This window comes from Gobius niger (assembly GCF_951799975.1).
Source record: "Gobius niger genome assembly, chromosome: 13".
Lineage (NCBI taxonomy): Eukaryota > Metazoa > Chordata > Actinopteri > Gobiiformes > Gobiidae > Gobius > Gobius niger.
In genome coordinates, this window is record NC_136864.1 from 3,179,325 (window position 1) to 3,200,347 (window position 21,023).

The 21,023-nt window shown below is 41.0% G+C and overlaps 2 protein-coding genes across 5 annotated transcripts in view; both read left to right on the forward strand.

Annotated features, from left to right (window-relative positions):
- LOC306972976 (uncharacterized protein) overlaps window positions 1-21,023 on the forward strand; it is a 152,030-nt gene that overhangs the window by 121,175 nt on the left and 9,832 nt on the right. For 2 of the 4 annotated variants that reach the window (XM_079569747.1, XM_079569746.1), the window contains exon 2: window positions 2,121-2,149. In XM_079569747.1, coding sequence (XP_079425873.1) covers window positions 2,121-2,149 — 29 coding nt within the window. Of the gene's footprint in view, window positions 1-336; window positions 443-2,120; window positions 2,150-2,722; window positions 3,675-21,023 lie in introns of those variants that run through there. The other 2 variants (XM_079569749.1, XM_079569748.1) reach the window with 2 other exon arrangements.
- LOC306973034 (uncharacterized protein) overlaps window positions 1-21,023 on the forward strand; it is a 100,170-nt gene that overhangs the window by 60,753 nt on the left and 18,394 nt on the right. The gene's annotated exons all lie outside the window — the stretch shown is intronic.

A 21,023-nucleotide genomic window follows, 5' to 3' on the forward strand; every position in this document is an offset into this window, starting at 1 on the left:
GAAGAAGAAGAAGAAGAATTTTTCACATGCCCAATCGGGTAACTAGGAAGAACAGGGCCTATATATTGAGGGCCTCAATATATTACAACAAAGACATCGATAGTTACTTGATAAAGTGATTAGAATCGAATTATCTGTTTTGCATTTGAAATAGCAAAACATTACTGCGCTACTTAAAAAGAAGTTTAAACTAACTATAGTTGTGGATTAGTCCTGTTTTTGTTTCTGAGGATATTGAGCTAGTTTTACTTCTTGGATCTGGCAACCAGACCCCGGAAGTGAGCGCTGTGTTGTGCTGCTGTGTTAGCGTTAGCTGTGAACAGAAGTGAGACACTCTTTCCCCAAAGCTTCGCCTTAAAGCGGACAGAGCGCAGTGAAACATGTCAGAAGTGAAGCTGAAGGAGGAGCAGGAGCTGTGGGAGCCCGCGGAGGAGGAAAACAGGTGAGTCTCTCAGATACAGAGGACTGTCCACAACAACACGAGGCCTTTGTGCCATTGTCGGTACGGACACACACAAAGTCTTGGCCTTGCCTTAGGCTACATCCAAATTCCTTCGATAATTCTTATGTTCTGATCTTATTTCCTATCACCTTGTCACGTGATCAGGCACAATCCGACCGCGTGAACATCATTAGCAATAGCCGCGACTTTTTTAAGTAGACAAGCTGTAGTGCGGTTTTTTCTTTCTTTCTTTCTCATTGCTATATATATATATATATATATATATTTTTTTTTTTTTTTTGCATTCATTGAAATAAAGCCTAGTGTAAATATCGTCAATGTTTTACTCATCAACTCACTGAAATGTCTAATTGCCAATATTTGACACCCTTTTTAGGGTATGTTTATTTCCGCAGTTGTCTTACAGCCCTGTTCATTATGTTATTTGTTTTATCACGTTGTATAAAGTTTGGCCAATTGGCCTAAATGTTAAGGATGGGCAAAGTGAAGCTTCATGAAACTCTAAAGCAGCTGAAGGGATTGTGCTTGAAAAATCAGTGAAGCAATTGTCATACAGTGAATAATCTTGACATCCCACTTTTCCCATATTTCGTTATCCTCATTCCAAAATGTATTGATTTTTTAATTTTTGTTATATTTCACACGTTACTCTATAATGGCAAAGTGAAAGAAAGCTTTTTGGTTTGTTTTACAAACTTATTAGAAATAAAACTCAAAACTGAGCTCAAGAGCATCCTGTTTCCACTGACATGCGTCTAGTAAGTAAGTAAGTAAGTAATCTTTATTCATATAGCACCTTTCACAGGCAAAGGCCACAAAGTGCTTCACAACACAGTAAAAAACTGACCAAAGTCCACCTTGTGTAAATGAAATGGATGAAACTTGATTTGGAAAGATACACAGACGTCAGAGCAGAAACCTGAAGTCAAAGGAACTGTCTGTCTACAGTTTGTATCGAGGCACAGATCTGGGGACGGGAGAAAAATGGTTGGAGCGTTAAAGTCCCAAAAGCACAGTGGCCTCCATTATTCCTCGATTTAGAAGACGTTCAGAACCACGAGAACTCCTCCCATGGACCATCTCTGAAGTCTGATTAGTGGAGTGCTGCAGTTTTATTTTTAATACATTTGCAAAACATAAAAGCACTATGTGATTATGGAGTATTGCATGTAGATTGATGAGAAAAAATATTAGATTTTAATCAATTTTGGGATGAGGCCATCTCTGCAGCACTCCACTATAAGACCTTTATGGTAGAGCACTGCAGAGATGGGTATCCATCTGTAAGTTCTCCCACTTCCTCAGCGTAACAAATCTGGTTCTTTGTTGGTTATACAGTGTATATACATTGACAAAACAAATCTATTGTTGACTTAAAAATACCTTAAAAAACTCATTAATTAATTAGCCATAGATAGATAGATAGATAGATAGATTGATAGATTGATAGATTGATTGATTGATTGATTGATTGATTGATTGATTGATTGATTGATTGATTGATTAAAGTCCAAACTTTACATCAATATAATCAATCAATCGTTTTCTATAGCCCAATATCACAACAGGAGTTTCCTCGCAGGGCTGCAGCAAACACTACAACAACAAAACAAAAAACAAAGCAATGTATGTAATTAAACCTTTTCTTCTCTTACAGGAGGATCAAAGAGGACCCAGACTGTGGAGGTGAGAAAAGCCAAACTGGAAAGTGCATAATACTTTATCGCCCCTCCAAATCTATTACCAACAAGACACACCACGATACGTCTCCTGCTTTTGAAAGTAACAAGTTAAATTGTTTTATTCATAAAAACACCCAGGCCGGACGGGAAAAAGACATAAAAGTAGTTTGGTGAATGGGCAAAGCCGAGGTCATGAAGGCAGGCACCGCGCCTCTCTGAAAGCAGCACTCACTGCATGCTTTTCAAGGGCCAAAACCGTGCCCAAAGCCCCTAGTCGGACACTTATTCAGGTTTCCCGCGTGGTCTTAAAATGTCTTAAATATAATGTAAATATTTACTGAAGTGTCAGTAAATTGCAAGGAGCTCAACAATCCCAACTCTGGCGTCGGCCATGTTGGAGACACTGGGCATGCGCCAAAAGCTTTCAATTCGCAACAAGCTTCAAAAGGCACTGCGGGATCTCTAGACGCTCGTACATGCGCGTTTACCATATGCAGTAAACCAGACACTTTTATAGATGAAACGCTGCTGTTTTCAAGACTCATTTGGTGATCAAGTGTTCATGTTGTCTCTGCAGGTGTCCTGAGTCCACATGAGGCTGGTCCCACTCCGGTAAAGATTAAAGAAGAACCAACAGAGATTCAAATCGAAGAGGAGACGATCCAAGTCATTGTCATTGGAAAGAGTGAAAATGAAGAGTGTCCGCTTCATGAAACCGTGAAACAGGAGAACAGAGAGGACAGCGATGGAGCAGAGGCAGAGAATTCCTCTGACACTGACGACTCTGGGGACTGGACTCCTTCAGCGGAAAGTCCCACTCCACAAACGAGTGGAGATGGAGGTCCGGACAAACCACACAAATGCTCTCACTGTGAGAAAGTGTTTTCGACGCGTTTCAATTTAAAGATGCACGTACGGACTCACACAGGAGAGAAGCCATTCGGGTGCTCTGTGTGCGAAACAAGTTTTTCCCGAAATTGTGACCTGAAAAGACACATGAGGTCCCACTCAGGAGAGACTCCGTTCAAGTGTCCAGATTGTGCTCGTGCGTTTGCGCATAGCGGCGACCTGAAGAGACACATGAGGACTCACAAGGGAGAGAAGCTATTCACATGTTCTGTTTGTGCAAAGAGTTTTTTACAGAATACTCATCTGAAAACACACATGAGGACTCACACAGGAGAGAAGCCGTTCAAGTGTCCGGTCTGTCCAATGAGCTTTTCACAAAACTTTAACCTGAAAAGACACATGAGTACTCACTTAGAAGAGAGGCCTTTTAAGTGTTCTGTTTGCGCAATGAGTTTTTTACGAAATGGTGACCTGAAAACGCACATGGGGATTCACACGGGAGAGATAGAGTTCGGATGTTCACTTTGCTCAAAGAGTTTTTCGGCCAAGAGCAATTTAACAAGGCACATGATGACTCACACCGGACAGAAGCCATTCACGTGTGCTTTTTGTTCAATGACTTTTTCACGAAATTGTACACTGAAAAGACACATGCAGAATCACATAGGCAAGTGACCGACCATTCAGTGAAACATTTCTGTGCGCAAGAGTTTGCGTCTGTGAAGAAATAAATGCTTGAGTGGACATCAGTATGAGGTGTGATGCCGTTTTTTATGTGCAGTGGATTTTTTACTTAGTGTAGTAGAGTTTGGACCGTACAGATATGAGGTTTGTGCACAGTATTTTTGGACACATGAAGGATCAGATGTAAATACCTGTGTCTGGGGTTATAGCCCCAATGCCCTTGAGGAAAGACCCCAAAGGAACCATAAATCAGCTCATTTTAGTGTATATTCAACAGTCAGTGTCTCCACAGAATTACATGAAGAATGGAAGGTCAATCAAAAAGGAAATGTGGCCAATTAGGAAATGTGCATAAATACTCCTCACATAAATCAAATTATGCCCAGTCTGACCAAAACCAGCTTCTGTGGTTCTAAGGCGCCTTTGGGCTTGAATGAGCTGAAATCAAGGGCATATGCTTGGTGTCATTATCTTTCTATTTTTGAATAAGCAGAAAATTTTGCCTCCAGACTTGTCAAATATAATTATTTAACCACATTAATTGTTTTTTGTTTTGTATTCACTAAAAGTCGGTCTCTCAGAAGAGAGTCTCCATGGTTCCCACGCAAACTCCTCCAGTCCAAAGCTGTGGCCACAATAGATGTATCAAAACATGAAAATAATTATTTTTTCCAAGCATTCCAACCTGTAGTCCTTTCTCAGTCATATAATTGATGATTTTTAACCACATAATTTGCTACCACACTTCTGACCAGTTAAAGCTCTGGACTCTGCAATCCCAGGCGCCCCCCTGTGGAGCCCCGCCCTCCAGGGTGGGAACCACTATTCTAAGAGATGCCTCATGCATCACTCTTGATCCATCACTTAATAAACTACTGCTTGGAGCCAATGGAAAAATCATTGGCCTCTGAATTTATGACAACAGAACCTTGGGCTGGTACTTTAACGATGCTTACGGTAATAAAACTTTTTTCACTACCTGCTAAAATATTTGTCATCTGTAGGTATCATTTAAATGGCACCAGCTCTAATAAAACCCCTTCAATTTCAAACCAAACAAATCCAATTTCTTGCTTAATGTCAATACCTGACACCTCCTGTTATTCTTTTTTAAGTGTCCGCTCTGTGCGGTCACTCACACTGGCCCATCACTGAGGAAATGTTCAAGCCTTTTCTGTTTATGTTGAACAGAGTTCATGGCCTCCAAGGACATGTGTAGAAATGGCCAGTGTGTCTCTGCTTAGCCTCTGTGCCATTGTTATATCTACGTCATAAAATCAATCAATATAAAAGATTTAAACACGAAGTTAGAATAACTAATTTGTGAAAAGAATCAACATAATGTGTGATCCTGAGCACCAGAGGGCAGTAGTGAGTCAGGCCGGAAGTGAGCGCTGTGTTGTGCTGCTGTGTTAGCGTTAGCTCTGATCAGAAGTGAGACACTCTTTTGGCCTTAAAACGGACAGAGCGCAGTGAAACATGTCAGAAGTGAAGCTGAAGGAGGAGCAGGAGCTGTGGGAGCCCGCGGAGCTGGAAAACAGGTGAGTTTAGAGCCCCGAGGACTGTCCACAACAACACGAGGCCTTTATCTGGAACTTTATCACACACTTGGACCAGCGCCGTCTGAACCGCTGACACTGTTTCATTTCATCATCTTGATCCCTTTCATCACGTTGTTCTTCTCTTGTAAATACCACTTGCCGAGTAGAACATTGCACATGAACGCCACCTCATCTGGTATCTTCCTCTGGGAAACTGGGAGATAAATTTGATCCCCCAGATCTGAGATAACCTTTGACCTTTCAACACAACAAAGAGCAGCGATAATGCTTTTTTATGTCTTTTAGCTGAATGTTATGAAGCCGACACTATGCATGAACTATTTTGCTCTCAATACTATAGTGTAGTCCTATTGTTGGATTGTCATTAAAGCATTTTGTTCTTTTACAGAATTATCAAAGAGGACCCAGACTGCGGAGGTTAGAAACAATCATTTCATCGGCATGAAATAATGCGAGCTTGCTTTGAGTTCCGTTTGTGGATCTTCTCCTCTGAAGAGTTTTTGACTCTTCTGCACACGACCAGTGCCTGGGCAAAGGGTCGGAGAGGCTTCTAAGCTGCATGTAAAGGTTATTCAAATACAACAGTTCCCTCAGTGAATCTGACACCGTGCAGGAGGGACTTTCCACGGATGGACAAGCGCAGGGCATCCTTAATAGGTTTTTTTCTCAATTATGCTGTTTTTGTAATCATTTACTGTAATAATCAAAATCGTCATTTAATTTCTATTTATTTCTATTAATTAATAACAAGTTCAAGTATTTAAAAGAGAATTTAAAGCCAAAAACTAAAAAATGTACATGTGCCGCTCAGTGGCAGCAGCTCAGGACTAACACCTGAACACAGTTTCATTGTACGGCTCTACAATGACAAATAAAGCACTTACTTAGTTCCTCTGCACCCACTGGCCACAGCAGGGGCTCAGTAATCACACAGGATCAAAACAAGCTCAAAGTTGAATTCACTAAATCACTAAAACTCACAATATCGGTACCTTTTTATCTATTGATTTTGAAAAGTCGATCGTTTTCGATTCTTGGAGCAATTCTGAGCACAGAAGAAGTTGTTTATCATCTTTCTTTGGCTGTAGCTTCACTCGCACTCAATGGCCTCGAGCTCGTAGGTACCTCCCAAGGCGCAAAGCATTATGGGTCATGTGTAATAAACAATAAACATTTGTTTTTGTAATGTGTATGTTTATCTCCAATATATCGATAAAATGTATAATTATGAATTACAAGTGATGTGTGGCCAGGATCGAAACTAACCGAGCTTTAGTTTCTTACAAAACTGATCGTACCTCTTGTTGAGTTGAGTTTTTTTTGACGCCGATCGATAGAAGACACATATAGATATATCAATAAAAAGTAGTTGAATCGTGAGACACCCCTATAAAATATGTTTGCATATTGCGTAAACGCAGATCAAAGCATCTTGGGTTGTCCAGGCAAAGCCAGTGCTGCTCCAGGCCTCTCTCTGTTCTGCCCTCGTTAGACTAGGTTTGTGTTTTATCTTCGTCCGTCTCAGGGACTGTTTGGTTTAGATTAAACACTGCTGACTCATTTGGTGATCAAGCGTTCATGGTGTCTCTGTCTTTGCAGGTGTACAGAGTCCACATGAGGCTTCTCCCAGTCTGATCCAGATTAAAGAGGAACCAAAGGAGGTTCAAATCAAACGGGAGCCGATCCAAGCGTTCCCCGTCATTGTCTCTGTGAAGATCGAGAAAGAAGAGTCTCTGCTTCATGAAACTGTGAAAGAGGAGAACGGAGAGGACAGAGACGGAGCAGAAACAGAGAATTCCTCTGACACTGACGACTCTGCAGACTGGACTCCTTCAGCTGAAAGTCCCACTGCCCAATCACACACTGAACAGCTGCAGGAGGCGGTTCATGGGAGCAACGTGAGTGGAGATGGAGGTCCAGAAAAAACCCACAAATGCTGTCACTGTGAGAAAGGGTTTTCGACAAGTTTCAATTTAAAGATGCATGTACGGACTCACACAGGAGAGAAACCATTCAGGTGTACGATTTGTGCTAAGAAGTTTGTATCAAGAAGTAATCTAATGACACACATGACGACTCACTCAGGAGATAAGCCATACAAATGTCCAGATTGTGATAAGGTGTTTGCACGTAGGACTAATCTTAAGAGACACGTGAGGTCTCACACGGGTGAGAAACTATTCAGGTGTTCTGTTTGTGCAATGAATTTTTCACAAAATATCCACATGAAATCACACATGAGGATTCACACAGGAGAGAAACCATTCAGGTGTAAAGTTTGTGCAATGAGTTTTTCACAAAATAGCCATCTGAAAAGGCATATGAGGATTCACACAGGAGAGACACCATTCAGGTGTTCAGATTGTGATAAGGCGTTTGCACGTAGGAATAATCTAACGAGACACGTCAGGTCTCATAAGTGAAAGAAACCATTCAGGTGTTCTGCTTGTGCAAAGTCTGAGCATAGAGTTCCGACTGCGACTTAACTTGTTTTGTGGACATATTCCACTGGGACAACTCTACACACGAGAGAGGTATCGTGGCACAGACTGAGACTGCTTTGAGGCACTGGGTTATTTTTATTACTGTGATTCCACTGTCATTTTACACAGCTAGCGGCTTAGCATTGAGCTAGAGCTATGTAAGCATCGCAGCTGAGGGACCGAATGTAACTGTGTCCTGACTGGTTATTTTCAGAATTTAATTTAAAAAAATTAGAATGTGGAAACAGGCGGCTGATTTTATGAGATGTTTTGTTGACAGAGCGAGACATCAGAGATCGACTGAAACGCAAAATCCACTTAAATGAAAAGATACTAAACTTTAAGTTTGATGCTTTGTGGGATCCTTTTTTAATGTGCTTGTCGCTCTGTACCTGTTCCCTGCCGAGTCCCAGCGCAGCTGGCGTGGGGAAGCTGGAACATCTTGCCCATGTGCAGTTACATTGACAGTTTTCCTAAGCGAGGAAAGCGAAGGGGAAGCTACTGAGATGCAGCAGGCTCTGCGGGGGCGTGCTGTCTTTGTACATCGAATTTTGATTGGTTGATAATTCTGTCAATCATGTACGGCCTGACAAAAGAGGGCCTGAGGAGGAGCAGCTCGCTGGATTAAGCCTATTTTGTTTCAGAGGATATCGAGCTAGTTTTACTCCTTGGACCTGGCAACCCTGCTCAGACCGGAAGTGAGCGCTGTGTTGTGCTGCTGTGTTAGCATTAGCTCTGAACAGAAGTGAGACACTCTTTTCGCCTTAAAGCGGACAGAGCGCAGTGAAACATGTCAGAAGTGAAGCTGAAGGAGGAGCAGGAGCTGTGGGAGCCCGCGGAGGAGGAAAACAGGTGAGTTTAGAGCCAAGACAGGACTCTGTCAGCTACAGAGGACTGTCCACAACAACACGAGGCCCTTGTGTCTTTATCAGGGACTTTCTCACACACGGACTCCACACAGACTGATTGAGGTCAAGTGGGCCATATCCGCATTAAGTCTGGTCTAACCTGCCGCAACCCTGTTTCTTTTTCTATTATTTGTTTGCGCGACAATTACGGCTAATACGCGAGTCCAAGGCACTGATATTTAGGGACTGTCAAGAATGTGTTCAACTGACCAACTTTTAAAATTACTAGTATGTTGTGGGTTTTGGAAGAAAAATATATAAAACAATCAGTACAAAAATATAAATCAGAACAGAGTTCACCATAGAACATTTTTTGTAATAAAAAAAAGCGAAAATGCCCATAATACTACACCTTAGCATTTCTATCTGGATAATGATTACACAGTAATCTCAACCAAATTACCGGAGAAAATTAATATAGGGGCAATTTTACTATGTACATTTAAAACATATATTTTTAAAAATGTTTACTATGTTAAAATGTAATTTGTCTTAAATTTATAAATTTATAAATTTATATAATGTCTTTTAACGTTTTCTCACTGAACTGTAATTGCATAATCTTATTCAGTTTCACTAGAAAAAAGCTGAGAAGTAAATGACAAAACTGCCCGTTAGTTGGCATGAGTGTTATATTTTGACAAGCAATAGTCTCTGGGGAAAAAAAGACCGGTTTAAAATGGATTACAAGTCCAAACTGTTCATCAATATAAGTGAAAGATAAAGATACCAAAGTGATAATAACCAGTCATGTTAAAAAGCTGTTCCTAAAATACAAGTGAAATATTAAACTACTAAACTTCAATGTAATAGTGTTGTTTAGCTCTTATTGGCATTGTGATGAAAGCCTTTTGCTCTTTTACAGAACGATCAAAGAGGACCCAGACTGTGGAGGTAAGAAAAGCCACCAGACATACCACATCTGGTGCTCTCAGGGAAAAGAATAATCTAATGGCAAAATCAAATCCGAGGCACATAAAATCAGCTTCTGTGTCTTGCATTAAATGTCAAAGTGTTTCAACTGTCAGAGTCTTCGTCAGGGCTGTGTGTGTGAGCATGTGGTCTGTTTATTGGGTTATACAGTTGTACGCAAAAGCTTTTTGTTCACTCATAGTTAGCGGTTGTGTGACAAAATTGTAAAGTGAAACGCTGTATATTATTATTATAAAGCTGGCCATTCTTTTTTTAGGGGGCAAAAAGCCTCCAGTTCCTGTAAATTCCTCGGCTGTCTTCACTTTATTCAGCTGGAGCCAATGAGAGGTCGACATAGCTTTGTGCTTTGGATCGTTCTCATGTTGAAACGTCCAAGTGCTTCCCATGTGCAGCTTCCAGGCTGATGAGTAACACTTTTCCTCCAGTATTCTTTAATAACATGATGCATCCATCCTGAAACAGTTTTGACCATGTTCCCTGAAGCTCACACATCCCCAAAACATCAGTGATCCACATCCATGTTTCACTGCAGGAATCGTCCACCAATCGTTGGCTTTCTTTTGTCAACTTGGCCATTCATCCCATTTTTCATCAAGGAAGGAGGCGCTCTTAAAAACATCCAAAAATCTGCCATAGCATGTGAGCATTTGAACACAACTGTATCTCATCTACAAAAACATTTAGGGGACCCAGACATGTTTGCTTCGCGTTTGCTGCATCTGTTCATACCCGCGCCGCATGAGAGTGCACGGTGTGGGATCATCCCCACGTTCTTCCTCCCTCTGCTCAGTGTGTGCAGCCAGACAGGTGCAGTGTTTAACATTTAAACATTAAAAGTCCCCGAGGTGCTGCCACTAACCCGCTTTTAAAAAGGGCAACGTAATGAGCTTGTGTTAAACAACCAGATGAGCCACTGGCACTTTTCTTCATTCACAAATACTAAAACTAAGGTTTGGGTCTGTTTCTCCACAAACAGCCCACATAGTGGCGTGTACATGCATGTCGACCCACTGGACACAAGCACGAGAGGCAGAAAACCGACTGTGGCTCGAGTTTAGTGCATTATTTTACAACACTAAGTTTTCATTTGGACTCAGCCCCCAGAGCTACAGCCAAATCTAACCAACAACCTAGAAATCCTTGATTTATACATACTAGATAATAATAATAATAAATAATACAATTAGTATAGTAAGTACAGCATTATAACTCCCATATATTAAATGTGTGCACAAATTGTAACTGAATTAGATCCAAATGTAGAGTAATAAGAAATAAATATAGGCCTACAGTAGCCTCTATCTCTATTCCCTTTTAAAGTACTGGTAAGAGAACTGTTAAAGTACCGGATCGATAAGGAGTGTCGATAAGTGGAGTAGTATCGATAAATCCTTAACGATACCCATCCCTAGTTTTAGTTCAAACACTGATCCTGCATTGACCTGTCATTTGGTGATCAAGTGTTTATGGTCTGTCTGTCTCTGCAGGTGTTCAGAGTCCACATGAGGCTGCTCCCTGTCCAGTTCAGATTAAAGAGGAACCAAAGGAGGTTCAAATCAAACAGGAGTCGACCCAAGCGTTCCCAGTCATTGTCTCTGTGAGGAGTGAGACAGAAGAGTCTCTGCTTCATGAAACAGTGAAAGAGGAGAACAGAGAGGATGGAGATGGAGCAGAAGCAGAGGATTCCTCTGACACTGACGACTCTGCAGACTGGACTCCTTCAGCTGAAAGTCCCACTGCCCAATCACACAGTGAACAGCTGCAGGAGGCGGTTCATGGGAGCAATGTGGGTGGAGATGGAGGTCCAGAAAAAACCCACAAATGCTCTCGCTGTGAGAAAGGGTTCTCGAGAAGATTCAATTTAAGGATGCATGTCAGGACTCACACAGGAGAGAAAGCATTCAGGTGTCCATGTTGTGATAAAGTGTTTGCACGTAGGAATAATCTAACAAGACATGTCAGGTCTCATAAGGGAGAGAAACCGTTCAGGTGTTCTGTTTGTGCAATGAGTTTTTTAGAGAAAGGTACCATGAAAACACACATGAGGACTCACTCAGGAGAAAAGCCATACAGATGTTCAGATTGTGATAAGGTGTTTGCACGCAGAACGGATCTTAGGAGACATGTCAGAACTCATACGGGAGAGAAACAGTTCAGTTGTCCTGTGTGTGCAAAGAGTTTTTCAGAAAATGGCAACCTGAACAGACACATGAGGATTCACACAGGAGAGAAACCCTTCAGATGTACAAATTGTGCCAAGAGTTTTTTAGATAATGACCACCTGAAAAATCACATGAGGATTCACACAGGAGAGAAACCATTCAAGTGTGCTGAATGTGCATCGACTTTTTCAAGAAACAGTTATCTGAAAGCACACATGAAGACTCACTCAGAAGAGAAGCCATACAGTTGTCCAGATTGTGGTAAGGCGTTTTCACGTAGGTGTGGTCTTAAGAGACACATCAGGTCTCATACAGGAGAGAAACCATTCAGGTGTACAGTTTGTGAAAAGACTTTTTCACAAAAATACCACCTGAATGCACACAGGATGTCTCACACGGGCGAGTCGCCATTCAGATGTCCAGAATGTGATAAGGAGTTTGCACGTAAGTGTGACCTTCAGAGACACGCCCGGTATCATACGGGCGCGAAACCGTTCAGATGTACAGTTTGTGCAATGAGTTTTTCAGGAAATTGCCACCTAAAAACACACCTGAGGACTCACTCAGGAGATAAGCCATACGGATGTCCAGATTGTGATAAGGCATTTTCACGTAGGTATGATCTTAATATACACATGAGGACTCATACTGGAGCGGCACCATTCAGGTGAACAGATTATGATTAAGTCATTTGCATGTAAGTTATTTTATTCCCTTCACATAACAACTGGCCAGGGACTACAGATGAGAAATTGCCCTATTAGCACAGGATACGTAATATTTAGGGACTCCATGTAATAAAACTATTATCCCCGACATCTGCTTGTTGTGTTGTGCATTTGCACGGGATAACTGAAGCTTTGTACAGTCATCTCCTGGAAGTGACGTCAAAGCGCTCCTTTCTGTTAAATTTGTAAAATTAACTTTCACCTGAATGAATTTGTGAAACCTGTTTTAGTCTTTTACCTTGAACGATTGTCTGTAAAATGTGTTTAACCATTGTTGGTTTAATGTATGTAAGTTGTAGTGACATTAACTCAGAGCAGTTCTCTCTAAAGCGCATCGATATGTGGAAGGCCGCGTGGTTTCGCTTTGCATTTCGTCTTTTAAACAGCCGCATGGAGCAACATAACCACCCCGCTACATCATAGAGACACAAGTGAAACGAAAACACTGTCTGAAAGAGGAGGAAAAGCCACATCAGCTGTGGTTTGAAATGCTTTTCCAAAGCTCTGACATTCAGATCAGAGGAATCATACGCTTCAATAAACTTATGAAAACACAGGTGCGGGCTAAATAAAGGACGCCCTGGATTACAAACGTGTTTTAAATGGACAGACAGGTGCTACACACTCAAACCCACACGTATTGAAATAATATCTGAGAGAGGGGAAGCGGAAAGAGGCAAGATTTGCCTCAAGTGTCAGAGAAATGTAGGCTGGTTAAACTATTCTACTGTCAACAAAGTACAAACAAAGAATTAGGAAACCGTTTTCATTAGCAGCAACAGGGCAGAGGTTTTTACTATAGAATCGTGCAGCAGTGGCGCCGCCTGAAGTGAACGATCGTACGATTAGGTGTGTAGGCAGCATTAGCCACGGAGCATCAAAAATGCACGATGGAACCGCTGAATCCCTGTTCGCCCTATGTGTTACTTAAAGCCACACGTGTAACATTTTACCCCAAAAATAGAAGAAAATACCCCTGACTGGAACTTTACTGGGAGGGGGGACGTCTCCAGCTCGTCTCCATGGAGATGTTGACTAAAGACAACCATTACAATTACACACTGCAAAAACAGCATTATCTGTCTCTAGCTGGTCACTTTTGTGTATTATCTAAAATGTTACGCAGTGTGCCTTTAAACAAGTTGAAATTGAGGAAATCCAAATAACAAGCTATATTATTTTCATGTATTGAAATGTGAGCCTTAATATTGACAAGAAGAGGATGTTCTGAATAACTCGTCCTCCTTTGTGACTTTGTGGGTTTTAGCATTTGTGTTGCAATTTGTGTTCCATGATTCTGTTATTATGTTTAGTTTAGCTTCATTTAGAGAGATGAATTAATGACGGATAACAGCTCAGGACAGATTTTTTACGCCTCTGATTGTCAAAATTGTGGAGTGAAACTATGCCTAACGAAACCACTGGTTTAAACTCTAAAGCAGCCTCCATTCTTCATCAAAAGTAAACAAAAATGTGCACAGGCAACAAAAGAAGCCTAATCACATGTCGGCTTCCCCCCATTTCTGTCCAAATCACAGACATACAGTATCTATTCACATTGGATTAGGCTTATCACACGACCTCGGAGTTCAGCAAAATATAGTAGGTAATTTGCGGGGAATTTTTTACTGATTCGAACAGGATTAACATCACAGACATTCTCCGCAATTAACAAATCGCATGTGGTCCCGAGCACAACGAATCCCGTGCAAATAGTTAGGGCTTTATATGTCACTGTCCCTAAAATAAAGAAAGAAAAAGGGGGGAAAAAAACACATCAGGTTAAGATGTACTGTCTGTGCAATGAGTTTTACACAATGGCCGCCTGAAAATGTTGGCCGGATGTTTTGGTGAATGGTCGGCAACAGCTGATGCATCCAGGCCTCTAACACGGTTTTATAAAATGATCGATCTGTTACAGCACAAGAGAAGCAACGCCCTGTTTATGAACATTGTTTTTTGCCGATCATAGGATTCTTATCATTTGTTTAAAACATAAAATTCCTACCATAGATGTGACGACGTCGCGATTGCTCGTATTCTTTACTCAGTAAATCTGAGTGAATCAGACAAAAACTCAGGTCGAGGAGGGACTGTTCAGATGTGAGGTTTGGGCAAAGTAATTTTCAACACAGCCTGTTGTGCAGGGACGGATCTAGAGTGGTGGCACGGGGTGGCAGCTGCCACCCCTAGTAGAGGTCTTGCCACCCAAGCTGCCACCCCCTTGATGTCATGTAATGTCTCACATCTGCTCTAAAAGCTAGGGTGCTTCATAGGCTCACTCTCAGTTAGTACTTTTTTGACAGGACAAAGAATTGTAACAACTTTATTGCTAAATAAGGAGCCAGGTGCCAACTCCTGTGGCTCCCAAGATTTTATTTTTTACAAAAGTTAAAACGGTATCTGAGTTAGAAACCCCCTACTTAGAATATGTACAATACTACTATTTTTACATAATTTTATATAAAATTCTCAGGCGGCTCAAGGAAAACTTGCGTACCCCTGCTATTAACATTCGACATTGTAAAATGTGTTGCCACCCCAGAAATTGTCTCTGACCCTGCTTACCACCCCGTGATTTTTTTTCTAGATCCGCCACTGCTGCTGTGAGCTCACAGGCTGTGAATGGATCAGATAGTTTGCTGCCTTCATGTGCTCTGGTAAAGATGATCCTTTCCCGTTGCGAAGTGGAAATTAAGAGTGTTCAAGTACTTTTGTTGTCAAAGTGTAGCAAAGCATAAAAAAACCCACACCAATAAACTATAAACAAATGAATTCACATGAGAATGTCATCTACAGAGCGCTGAACTACTGCTACTCTGTATCTGCTTTGATAAAAATAAAACAAAAGCTTCTTTTTTTATGCAAGAAAGCCAAAGACTTTAACATTGAGAAGTGTAATAGCTAAATGCACGGCTTCAGAACAGTCAGCTAAAAGACATAAAAACGCTGCTCTCTGTGTTGAAAGGTCAAAGGTTGTCTCAACTCGGGCATCATTATGATCTCCTAGTTTCCCAGTGGAAAATATGAGATAAGGAATCGAGCGTGTGCAATTTTCCACTCGACAAGTGGTATTTACCATAATCAGGAAACCACATGAAGGCAGCATTAGTGCTCCATCTGCCTGGGAAGAATATGAAGTGATGTAGGGGCCGTATGAGTTGAGTTTGTGAGCGACAAACCAAAGCCAGGGGCAGGAGGCTCGAGGTGCGTTCACACCGAACAGGACGGATCACGCTAATTTGCAATCTGTCGCTCGAATGTGTTCAAGCAGAGCCACTGCTGTAAAAAAAAAAAAACTATGCTGTTGCTGATAAGCACTAAGATGTGAATGAAAACACTTCCCTGATTCTTTGCTTGTACTTTGATGACAGTGGAATAATTTTACTACTATGTGTGGGTTTGGAGTGAGCAGGACCGTCTGTCCAGTGATCTTGTCGTGATGAAGTCATTATTAATCGGCCAATTATTAGTCGTCTTGGCCCAGGAGCGTAGCCAGAATTTTTTTTTACAGGGGCGCCAAGGGGGTCCAGTTATATTACTGGGGTGGCACTTAAGACGATTCAAGTTTGCTGTCGCCTACAACAATATGTTCAGAAAGTATTAAAAAAATGCTTGAACATAGAAATTAATAATGGGACACAAAAGCATTAACTTTGGTCAATATTTATTTGAAAAAAAGGTCAGGGTCAGCGCGTCAGATCGCTCCGCAGTGACTGTTTTCAGAAATGACTCCAGCGACTTTCTGACGATCTCCACTGCTTCACAAAGAACGTGTGTTGTGTGTTAGTAATGCTAAAAGGGCTAAAAGGGAGTCTTCTTCCGCTACAAAGTTTGCCCTGGTCTGATCCTCTCTACCCTGCTCTCAGCATTTAACCTCGCCCCTTTCCCCTTGAGTCTCCATGGAGACGGCTGTCAATCACAGCACAGCTCAAGGATGAGAACGCTTTTGAAACTCCATGGCTTACTAAAAAAATTTGCTCTCAAATTTTTATTATTCATAATAATAAAATTATTATTATGAATAATAATAATTTTGAATATGAATGAGCAGGACCCTGAGCAGTTGTCTTCATAATGAAAGATCAGAAGACCTTTTAAGCTTATTTCCAATGAAATCGATTAAAATCGTAATCGTACAAACTGAGTAAAAAAAAACTCGATTTTATTTTTTGGCCATATCACCCAGCCCTATGTTCAATAATTAATCAGCACACACTGAACTTGTTACTGTTCTTTTACATGTTTACCTTGCATTTTAATTGGGCTATGTAAGAGAATATTCTGAATGAATTTATTAGGGGTATTTCGCTTATTGTGCCGTGGAATTAGTGGGTTTAAGTTTTAGTTAAACAAGGTTGGCAGTTTTTGTGCAAGTGATTTCCTTCTCCGCCTCCCTGTTGGCTTTGTTTTGCTTTTACGTCGGAGATGAGTGACATTACTTGAGCTCTTCTACATTTCTGATATTTTGTGATTATCAAATCAAAATCAAGGATAACGAGCTAGTTTTACTTGTTAGACCTGGCAACCCTGATCAGACCCCGGAAGTGAGCGCTGTAATTGCGCTGCTGTGTTAGCGTTAGCTCTGATCAGAAGTGAGACACTCTTTTCCCCAAAGCTTCGCCTTAAAGCGGACAGAGCGCAGTGAAACATGGCAGAAGTGAAGCTGAAGGAGGAGCAGGAGCTGTGGGAGCCCGCGGAGGTGGAAAACATGTGAGTTTAGAGCCACGACACGACTCTCTCAGCTATAACCCTGCGCCCAGAGGACTGTCCACAACACGAGGCCTTTGTGTCCTTATCAGGGACTTTATTATGGACTTTATCACACACGGACTCCACACGAACTGACTGAGGTTAAGTGGGCCGTTATCCACGCAGAGACTGGTCAAAGAACAAAACAATGATGGTCAAGCCTGTTTTTTATTTTATTTTCCTGCTCGACTATTACGGCTAATACGCTAGGCCAGGGAACTGATATTTAGGGACTGTCAACAATGTGTTGTATTTCCACGCATACTTCGAGATCCTCAACATTATGTTCAATTTACCAACTTTCTAAATTTATGCTGTAGCTTTTGGATTCACAATAAACAATCAGTACAAAAATATAAGTCATATCCGAGTTCACAAAAAAAAGGAAAAAATGCCCATATTTCTATATTTTACAGTAATTTGTCTTTATTGAAGATTATAATTAGCAATTACCCAAATTATAATAATAAATAAATTATAAATAATGTATTCAATGGAATTTGTTACTATTTCACAGTTAAAATTACACAAAAAAGCAAAATCTAGTATTGGCGATAGCTACATACTGATCTAATGTGGGACATTTATCCAAATAAATGTATTTAAAAAAAAAAAATCTTCAATTTACTTGTTTTGTAGACCAATTTTGGGAACCACTGATTTACGGGGAACATTTGATGGCCAAGTATGAGGAAATAGTTGTTGACGGTCCTTTAGTACGATTGGAAGTACACTACATTGTTGACGGTCCCTAAATATTGATGCATTCGACTGTAATACTTGAGCATCAATAATCAATGTTGCAGCTGGCAACATTAAGTATTGAACAGGAACTCTTTACATACTACATACTTTGTACATATACTTAAAGGAACAGGAACTTTTTACATACTGTGTTTTGTTCTTACCTGAGCTTAGACAAGTTCATACTTGTTCATACTCAAATACCAGACAGGTACTGCCTGCTCTTTGTGCATGCCTGTGGAAGAGCGTGGTAGCTTCCAGCTTCACCCCCCGTTTACAGGTATAGGAATATGCTGGGAGAAGCCAAATGCTAACAACATCTTTGGTCGTTTTGAGTGACTAAGGGCACACACAAAGACCAGACGGGTACGTAAAACTTGTTTAAACTCAGGCAAGAACATATATCAGTATGTAAAAATGTTGGCCTGTTCCTTTAAGATATGCTAATTTCTTGGAAAGAAAACGACTGTTTAAAAAAAAAAAAAAAAAATTACATAAAGAGTTTTGTTAAGTTTTAAAATGGATCACAAGTCCAAGCTGTAGATCAATATAAGTGAAAGACAAGACACCAAAGTGATAATAACCAGCCATGTTCAAAATCCGTTCCTAAAATAGAAGCTTGGTTTAATACTAAACTTTTATGTAGTGTTGTTTAGATATTATTGGCTCTATCATTAAAGCCTTTTGTTCTTTTACAGAACGATCAAAGAGGACCCAGACAGTGAAGGTAAGAAAAGCCCAATAACAAACATACCACGACATATCTCCTACAAAACAAGTCAAACTGGTTTAAAAAAGCCCACAGGTCTGAAAGGACAAAGATAAAAGTAGTTTTGTGAATGGGCAGCACTGAGGTTATGAAATGCCAATAGATCACAGGCATATCAATCAGAATCTTCTGAAAAACAAGAGACTCTTTAAGGACCGGGATTAGCGAGGCATGATATTACAGGTCAATAAATGATCAGATGATGTCGCCAAACTAATAATTTGGGAAAAAGTTTTAGTCTCAGACTGGAGCCTCAGCCTGTCCTGCAGGCTCGAACTGCAACATGCAGTTCTCTCCCTGTGCAGACCAGTGCTGGGGAAGTTACTTGTTACAGATACAATTGTAGTACGTTCGTTTTACATATTCCTGTCTCAGAAATGTAAATGACTTGCAGTACTCTTTTGAGTTATTTCAGTCCGGCTCAAATGTTGTCTATTTTAATGTAAATGTGCGGAGCAACTTCAGGGAGATCAAACTCAAGACTGATAAGATTCTCACACACTCTGACCCTGTGAATTTGAACTGTTGCATGAGAGGCATTTTGGAGAAGTCAAGACATTCCTTTGGTTTTAGGTTCGGGCCATTCTAACCCCCGGCTCACATTAAATCTGTTTAAGGTCCGGTACGGCATCCGTGAACTTAGAAAGTCATTAAAACCAATGTTGCAGACTCACACTCCGCAAAGTCTGGGTCCGGCTACCGAGGCCATCCGGCGGCCTTCCGGCGTCAACGGAAAGAATCCGCAAGAAGTCTATTTTTGCCGGACGCCGGAGCCCCAGCGGATCAACCTGACAGAAAAACACGAGCCAAGCAGGAAGTCAGGTCTCGTGAGGAAAGAAGATCCGGTGTATTTCAAAATAAAATCGTTCTGCTCGCTACCTATTTGGTCTCGTTTACCACCTGTACACGCGCGTAACGTCGTAAATGTAAACATTTCTCCGTTACCAGTGTCACGGGGGAGTAGTGTGTTGCAAAGCATCCACTTCACTGGGGAGAGTCGTTGTAATGACAAATGCGGCTTTTGTTTACAAAAACTACGTATATACGGGGCTAATCATCACGTAAACTCGCACCAAGCGGGCGACCCGCGCGCACTTCTGTTCTCGCGAGTGCCGTTTCTGTGCCTGGAGCAGTGTCTGGGCCGGAGCCGGCGGAGCCACAGTGTCAGCCGGACTCACTGTTAGTGGTAGTTTGGGGCAAACCTGGACCTGATCAGGACCGAACCCGGACCGTAGTTAATGTGAGCCGGGGCTAAGTGTCCAGGCTGAAGAAGGGCCCAGAAGAGCAGAGCAGTTTTTTGTTTTTTACATAATGAAATGTTCTGGGGTCCCTCGTGCACTCAATGTGTATTTTGCCCGTTTTGACGAACATATGTAACAAATGGGGTATGTGTATTGGGTTATACAGGTGGGGGGCAGTTAAAATAATTTTGTTTTTGAGGACTTTTTTGGTGTTGTACATTAGGGCTGCACGATATTGAAGTAACTTGCGATATGCTGTACAATCTCACGATAACGATATTATTGCGACATTTCAATATATATAGTCTGTAGGTCTTAGCTTTCAAATGAGGCGTTACACTGGCCTATAGTCTGTAAAAGCTCTACTCAAGAAGCTTTTAGATTTGGGTAAAGCTGACCTGGAGAAAATGTGCTTTGTTAAGGCGGGTGGTAAAAGATTAAACACAAACTGTAAATCACTAGTTTTTCATTCATTGAACTAATTAGGAAAATGTTCAACTAAAACTTGAATTGACTTTGCACGTTTTTAAATTCCGTACATTATTTCAATGTTGCAAAATGAAAAACGTGTGGATCTCAGTCAGATGAAGAGCTTAGTGATGTTATATCGTATATGTATATATAGATATTAAAGTATTGGTAAGGTATAGCTTTGCTTCGCTTTAAGAAAACATCTGCATTTGCGCTGAAGCTGCTCGTGAGTTCAGGCTTTTTTAGACTCACTGCGTTTTACTTTGTGTTTGGGTCTCCACCTTTTTCTAAAAGCTCTGGGTTTATACAGTTCCATCATCTGAGCAGGTCTGTCTCTGTTCATCTGTGTCACATCTTATTTTTTTTAAAAAAGGGGAAAAAAAGAATAATATTACTACTACTACTTCCTTCCTAGTATTTTTCTTTTTGTTGACATCAGGCTAATGAATTCTTATTTACAATACTGGTATATAGACAGTATTATAGTATTTCACTGAGTCTCGAGGCGTCTCTGACATGAGAGAGAAGTGCTGCCAAATCTGGCAATGTGACAGATTCAGGTTTGACTAATAATAAGATACTACAGCACCAA